The sequence below is a fragment of the Vanessa atalanta genome, chromosome 19 (assembly GCF_905147765.1).
Source record: "Vanessa atalanta chromosome 19, ilVanAtal1.2, whole genome shotgun sequence".
Classification (NCBI taxonomy): domain Eukaryota; kingdom Metazoa; phylum Arthropoda; class Insecta; order Lepidoptera; family Nymphalidae; genus Vanessa; species Vanessa atalanta.
Window position 1 is genome coordinate 10355170 of NC_061889.1, and position 8625 is coordinate 10363794.

An 8625-nucleotide genomic window follows, 5' to 3' on the forward strand; every position below is an offset into this window, starting at 1 on the left:
CAACTTTGAGGATGAGTTGAATAGAAGAATTCAGCTAGGTTGGGCAGCATTTGGGAAGTTACGACGAATCTTCACAGCGTCGATCCCACAATGCCTTAAGACGAAAGTCTTCAACCAGTGCGTCCTACCCGTCATGACATACGGAGCCGAAACGTGGACACTCACGACAAAGCTGGTCCACTGGGTTAAAGTCGCTCAGCGTGCTATGGAAAGGGCTATGCTCGGAGTATCTCTGAGGGATCGCATCAGGAATGAGGTGATCCGTCAGAGAACCAAAGTCATCGACATAGCTCACCGGATTAGTAAGCTGAAGTGGCAGTGGGCTGGCCATATTTGTCGTAGAACCGATAATCGTTGGGGAAAACGTGTTCTAGAGTGGAGACCGCGTCTCGGCAAACGTAGTGTAGGACGTCCTCAGGCACGGTGGAGTGACGATTTGCGCAAGACGGCTGGCAGGAGCTGGATGCGAGTTGCCGAAGAAAGACCACAGTGGCGTGCATTTGGAGAGGCCTATGTCCAGCAGTGGACGAATGCGGGCTGATGTGTGTATGTGTAAGAATACCCTTAAACATAAACAAGTTTTTAGCGTTTTAAAAAAAAAGAGTAATTATGTAAGTAATTCGCAAACTGCATTTAAACCTGTAAAGAATTGTAGGTTTTCTCAAAAGACGGACTATTTACCTTGCTCTAAATGTCTTGGTTTTTATTCAAGGAAACAACTGTGGAGACATGTAAAAAAATGTGATAATGCTGCTTCTACATTTTCTTGTACGTTACGTGAAAGTCGACAACAATCTAATGAAAAACGTGTTTCCTCGTATAAAACCAGACAAAATATCATTAGTAGCCAAAAAAGATAAATTGATTTGTATGTTTGGAGCACAATATTTTAGAACATATTGCGAGGAACATTTTGCAACTGTAGTCTCATCTTAAATAACTCTGTAATGACTCAACTTTGATTCTGCAGTAAATAGCTGTCCGGAATCATTTCCGTTCACTTATACTATAAAAGTTTTCTTTTTATTAATTTATACTTTCTTTTTTGTTGAATACGTAGATAATTAAGCTGAGTGGAAGAAAGAGTACAGCTGGTGCCAATATGTGACCGAAGATTGCAGTACCGGCTTGCCAATGACGCATGTCAGTGACCTGTCTGATTGGTCTATTGGCAAGCTGCTTACATCGATCTTTTCAATCTTCAGTCAAACGTTGGTGCCAGGTGTTAGTGAAAATACTGAAGACAGGCGCAGCCAGTGATAATTTAAAATTCAAATTAATTCTTCGCAAACCAGGAAAAGAGGATTACACCCACCCTAAGTCCTACAGACTAATCGGCTTATTAACAATCCTTGGTAAGTTAATAGATTTGAGATTATAGGATTTTAGTATTTTAAACGTTGTTGCATGATATCCAAAAAGTAATAACTCTTTATTAAATGGGTGCATCCAATATTGACGCTGCTTTCGTTGCCTAGGCTTCGGCTGCTTACGTAAAAGCAGCACCAAAGATAACGTGACTAAAGTTGCCTTAGCGTAGTCCATCTTGCAATTATAGCGATCGCTGGTATTTTTGTGTTTCTAAATCGCGTTTGGATCGAGACAGAAGCGCGTCGGTATCGCGTTTGCATCGCGACTGAATTTGAGACCGTGGGCGTGGGCACACAGCTAGCGACCGCTTCACGACCGTATCGATTCAGAAGCGCGACAGCATTGTTACTGTATCGCTACAAAAAGTCGCCGTGTGCGAGGGCCCTTACATATGCAAAGGAAACCTTTCATACATCCCTACATTTGTACTGTTTGTAAATTAATTTTGTACTAATTTACAGGTAATGAAGTATTAAAAAGACGGAGAGGGATCAAAGATACTTTTAACAAGTACGAAAAGAAAATCAAAAATGAAAAACGATCTGGTACAGGAGTAAAATCTACCAAGGAATACCACCTGTATAAGCAGTTACAATTTCGTAAAAAAAAATTACAAAATGAGAGAAAAGACAGAATTAATGAAACGAACAATGAGAATCAGGCACCTGGGCAAAAGAATCAAGTAATATCCGAAAAATCTCCATCAAGACGTTACCAAAAGCAGCCGCGAAAATGGAAGGCTAACGATTTTCAGATGACATGTCTGTCTTTAAGGGAATTCTACCATCTCTGGAAAAATTGGACGATAACAAGACACTTATCTTTCAAAGTCGAGTTCTCCAAGCTTTAACAGACTTACTTCAACCTGCATATCAAGACTACCCACATCATAATTACTTCTATCAGTCTAGCAACCAGACTGGCTATCAAACTCAACATTTCGCAAACCAACACCACAAGATATACATACATACACATACATACATACATACACATTTATCAAGCGAACAATTATCAAACGCATGGGAAGATGAAATAAATTCACCTTCTACTAATGATAATTATTCCACCGTCAATTGAAGAAGAGTTTGATTTTACATAAATATTATTTATAGACTAATCTAAACATAAATCACAAATTTGTTTTTTTAAGAAAACCAATCAAAATGAGCAAATAATTTAAATATGTTTACTTTATCTAGTCTTAGCATTTTCAAAGGCATAACAGGAATTTTTCCCTTGTACGATCGCTTTTGTAGATATGGTGATAATAAATTCAAAATCTCATCAAATGAATATAATTATGCTCATTTTAAAAAAAATATCTTTTTCTGTTCTCAAACCATTATTTTCTAACTTTAACTTTAAGTAAAATAGTTCCCATCAGTGTAAGGATTTTGTTACGAACTAATTAATAAAACTATAACTCGCCCAAAGATGGAATATATGTAGCTCCTTTTTTATGTTTTATCTGTCGTGATTTTGCTACAAGTTGATTTTGAGAAAAAAATTGCAAATCTTGACCAGAAAAATAAAAAAATCTCGTGGCGGCGCCACTAGTAATTTTATAATCAGTGTTATGGAGAATTTGTTGCTAAATAACGTTACTATAATTTTCCGCAGTATGGCGAGGGTTTTTATTTCTTTGGTCAGGTACACTTGATGTTATTATTGTTTAGTAAAGTTATAATTATAACTTAAATTAAAAATGTTACCAAATTTTATTGATTTGATCTCATTAAAGAAATTATGTCCAGTATTTACAATTTTTTTTATAAAATACCTCTTACCTTAATGTCATGGGGACTCTAGGCTCAGCTGTTATACCTTTCCGCATCATGGTATCTTGGCGAGATATTGAAGCTTTCAAAATATATGTTAAGAGGACGCATTGGAAATTTTGGCATCAGTGATCTCAATTTTTGTCAGTAATTACGAAACTAATGAAAATATAAGTTGGTGACCTGAACAGTTCATGGTGAAAACCTTGTTTTGTTATATTTCAATAAATGATTAGGTGACTTTTGTAACAGAGAAGAAAATATCAACCATACCTCTTTTTAAAAAGATATTCACATCTTATGGGTAAAACGGGACCGATTTAAGCCTCTTAACTTGCTCTGTAGACAAGTCTATACATACTCATTAAAATTGTAGAAGGAATTTCTCTTAACAAAGACGCCGTTGCTGGAGTTATGGCTGCTGGTTGTGGTCAAGCACAGCTCAATCAATTTTTGTCTGGAGTAGGTTTACCCAATATGTCTGATTTCACATACAATAAAATGCATAACGATATCCGTGTTGACTGGGAAGAGACTGCATGGGATGAGATGAAAAAGGCTGGTGAAAGAGAAAAATAAGCTGCAATAAAGGAAGGGAGAGTCAATAAAGACGGTATACCGCTAGTAGATGTAATTGAATATGGCTGCTGGTGTAAGCGATCTTACCGGACTAATTATGCAGCATTATCAGGGGCCGCAACTATAATTGGTAGACATTTAGGCCAAGTGCTATATATGTGCGTCAAAAATAAATACTGTTGCATTTGGCCTCGAGCTGAGAAGAAAAAAGAAAAACCAAAAGAGCATACTTGTTACAAAAATTTCAATGATGCACCTACTGCCATGGAGTCAACAATAATAACCGAAGGTTTTAAACAATCTATTAACATGCATAGATTGATTTATTCAAGATTTATCGCAGATGGCGATAGTAGTACATATTCAAAAATAATAAATATAATAAACTATGAAAAGCTGGCCACCTTGGCGACTGAACTTGAGCTTAACAAGCAGAGCTACAATTACATACAATTTCAAAATCAACTAAAAGACTTAATTTATAAAAGCAAAACAACAAAAACGAAAATACTAAATCTCCCTCAAAATGATTGGATAAATAAGGAAGTAATTAGTAAGATAGATAATAGAAATGCCTTATGGACAGAACTAACCCTTAAATGCATATTGTATCAAAAACGAAACAGAAAGTTTTACACGATTCAGAGCCCTTAAAATTTTTACTACGCATAATTTTGACTTATAATATAAACGAATAGTAGTTTCTGAACGAAAAAGTAAAGCATTGTGATCGGTCCGCCATTTTATGATGCGTTAATATGTCATTGTTCGCTGTCAGTTACAACTTTCAACAACAATTGAATTTGAAAGTTTTCATCAGGTGTTATTGAATGAATCTTGAAGCTAATCCAGATAAAAAAAATATTTTATCGTAGGTTCGATAAAATATTTTTTTTATTCGAATTTTATATTATAAATAATAAAAGCATTTCTTTTGCTTGTATCATAAATGAGACATCATGCATTTGGGACTTTGACTTGTTTACATTTTCGCTTGGTTGCAGGCTTGAGCTTTTAATGTATTTTGTTTTAGAATGGAACGTAAAAGAATTGCCGATAAGGATATTGAAGATTATTTAAGCCAGTTAGAAGGTGGTTACTTATCCGACGACGGTAACGAAGTAGATGAAAACGATTTTCAAGAAATTCTAACTACTGCAGAGCTGCGAGCGGTAATTGAAGATGGTGAGCAATTTGAACATCAAGCCGATGTGCAAGACCCTCCTGTGATAGAAGATCCTCCTTTAATTGAAGACCCTGTGCCAGGTATACACAATAATACTAGTAGTGGTAGCCAACCAATTCATGAAGCTATTGATGTGCAAAGGCTTATATGGAAAAAGCAGTCACTTATATCCCAAGAAGATAATAATGGTAATGTCGTCATAAAACTAGCTCGAGCCATAAGAGGAACCAGCTCCTAAGCGGAGGAATACCCTTCAGGCAGTGCCATCAACAGACACTATACACGATGGTACTGACCACAAATAAATACGCACGGATAATCGCATGCGGTGTATGATGCCAGGATGTAAGCTGCTAAGCAGCATCAAATGTGAAAAATGCAAAGCTTTTCTGTGTTCAAAAAAAAATTCTGACTGTTTTAACAAGTTCCACATTTAATTACTTATATCTAATAAATAATTCATTACTTTGCAAACATTTTTCATTATTCCTGAAAATAGAAAACACCTTATCAAAAAACCAAAATCTCTAAGGGCCGTGAATACTTGATTAGGTATTAAATGCATGTTGTATCAAAAATGATACCATACGTTTTTTGATAAATATATGATAGTATTACTATAATTATAAAAATAAATATTTATTTTACAATTTTTCCCGTATTTGTTACCCCTATATATATAACATATATTTTTCTTATCACAATAAAAAAATCCATGCATTTAAGGGCTAAAGAAGAACAAAGATGATGAAAAATTTAAAATAGAATTTCAGGCAAAGAGTTCCTATGTATCAAAGTTCATTCAAAACATAAAAAATAACTATTACTATAAAGAATTCACAAAATATTATAATAAGCCGAAAAAAATGTGGAACCTGGTAAATAAACTAGCTAACAACAAAATAAAACAAGTCTGTGCTCCTTCAAAACTTTCTTGTCTATGTCTGTCTTTAAAAAAAATGTCTATATATAACTGTCGTAACATTTGCTGAGGAACTACAATAATAAACTGCTACAACTGGCCTCTAATACGCAATATATTGCAGCAGACAGGAAAAATTTAACACAAAAAAAGATATTGCGATCAAGAAGATATATTTGTGATGGTATACAGCTTCACAAAGAAATACAAAATGAATATGGTTTATACAAAGACATCAATGCGTACGTTTTCCATGCTTTTAATATTCATGAAAATTCTAACCGCCAATTATGCAAACAATTAGACCCATAGGTCTAGATGATACAAACCCATTTTTTGGGTCTTGGTTTAGTCTTCTTTGGCAAAAAATTAAAACAGTTGTTGCACAATTAGCTCATAAAGCACACAGTTTAATTGAAGACGTAGACAGCAATGTTGTAGGAAGATTTCATGGAGTTGTATCAAAAATGGTGGGGGGTAAACGTGTTAATTATGCTCAAAGACGTTCTTATCAGGCAAGATGCGCAGGAGCTCTGATTTCATTTAATACTGGGAAATTACTATCAACTGTTCAGCGAAAAGTTTATGGGACAAGCCCCAGACCGTCCACATGAATGCATGAAAATGCACTAAATGAAAAACGACTGAAGGCCAAAATCAAACATTAGAAAAAAAAATCGGACATTGGTACCAAGAACGCTAAATTTAGATTATGGCGAAGTAGGCTACAAACCAGACTTGGACAAAGATACTTTAGAAAAGGCAAAAAAGACTTTTGTACAAAATTTATCAAAAACTAATGAAGAATGGAAGGAAATCGAAAAAATGACAATCCTACAAAGTGAATCTGGAGAATGGCTTGAACTACGTCGCAACATGTTAACCGCATCAAATTTTGGCAAGGTTATAAAGAGAAAGCAGACGAACTCTAGCAAAAATATTGTAAAAAAATTTACCATGTTCAATCTATTAGTCACGGAAAAAAATTTGAAAAAATAGCAACCAATGAATAAAATCAAAATTAAAAATTGCAGCTTAAAAAAAATGCGTTTTTATAAACACGAAAATGGTGAGGTTGTTATTAACCAAAGATCCGACTGGTATTTTTAGATACAAGGCCAACTTCATATCTGCAAAAAAATAGCTGTTTATTGGGTATATGGTATGGTAATAACAAAATAAAAACTGAGCTTATTGAAAAGGATGATGCGTTCTGCAAAAAAGAAATGGATTATATACAGATTGGTGAATATTTAAGTCTTGGTCCGATGATTAGCAGCCTGTGAAATCAAGTGTTCGGGCCCCACGATACAGGTCTCCTAGTGTGGGGTCCAAAGATAATCAAAATTTTAAAATTAATAAAACCATAATGCACCTCAACCATTGGTAATAGTAATAGTTTACGTTAAGTTTACGAAGGTAAACAACCAAATTTATTAAAATTCTATTACGACTGTCTTCTTCCCGAACTTGTCGGCCCCAGCCACACCAGGAATAAGTCTATTCGGATCCGGATTACGATTAATTTTATTAATAACTTATTACGATAAGATAAAAAATATTGTACATACATAGTATGTGTTTTACAAATACAAAAGAATGAGTTCTGAAGTTCTTGACAATGCACCAAATGGATGGGGAGTTGGTAAAACCGATAAAGGATGGATGACGCGCGAATCTTTCTATGAATATGTGGCAAACGTCTTCATTCCTTACCTGAAAGAAAAAGAAATTGAATTACCAATAATTTTGTTTCTTGACGACCACAAGTCCCATCTGACTGTGCATCTTAGCGAATTGAGTAGGGAAAATGGCATTATAGTTATTGCTCTTGTCCCAAATACAACATGTTGCAACCTTTGGACGTTGCTGTATTTTACCTATTGACACAGAATTGGCGTCAGATGGTCAAAAAGTGGCGCATTGAAAACGATGGACATGAAATCACAAAATTTACTTTGCCATATGCTCTGCAAAGTTTACTCCTTGATAACAAAGATAAGTTTGCAAAACATTTGCAAGCAGGATTTCAGACATTTGGTGTTGACTTTGTTAATTACAAGAAAATTATACAAACTATTGAAAATCGACACCAAGTTGCTATTTCTGAATAAATTCATACCTGGAAAGTAAAATCGTCACAAACATACTGAAAGACTTTTATACTACATTTAATTCTGGTAAAGACTGGTAAGGCAACAAGTAGGCATCAATGTTATATGATATATGGCTAGCTTTCAAAAATGATACCACTGCTACAATGTCACAGCCCACCTTGGCATCTCATGATATTGAAAATGCCGTCAGAGAATCTCCTTCACCATCGCTTATCAAAGAAGATAATAAGGAACCAAGAAGATATTAAGGAACCAAGAGTACATTGATGATTTAACAGACCCATCAGAAGGGCCAGGTCCATCTTCCGTCTATTCTGCTATCGACATTCAAGACTCGGAAAATATAACAACTCCCACAAAACTTCGGCTGCGGAAAAAGAACCATCAGAAGAGCCAGGTCTATCTTCGGGCAAGTCTGTTATAGATGTTCAAGACTCTTTACATTCTCATCAAGTGAAAAACACAATAATTAAAACCACATCTTCAAAAGATTTAAAAATCTGTAATCAAAAGGATATCACAGCAGAAGAACCAGGTCTTCTTGCTATTCTGATACAGATGTTCTAGACATACAAAACAAAGTTAACCCCTGCAATACCTGCCTTACAGCTAAACCCCCTGCAATAATTGCCCTTCAAACAGCTAGAGATTTAGTGAAAGATTTTGTTT

General features: G+C 35.1%; 1 protein-coding gene across 1 annotated transcript; it reads left to right on the plus strand.

Moving 5' to 3' along the window:
- Positions 1-691: 691 nt before the first annotated feature.
- Positions 692-3731, plus strand: LOC125071598. Its single transcript, XM_047681920.1, is given in 5 exon segments — positions 692-731; positions 1833-2096; positions 2099-2313; positions 2995-3024; positions 3498-3731. Coding segments are annotated over 5 exon segments (783 nt in total).
- Positions 3732-8625: the final 4894 nt, after the last annotated feature.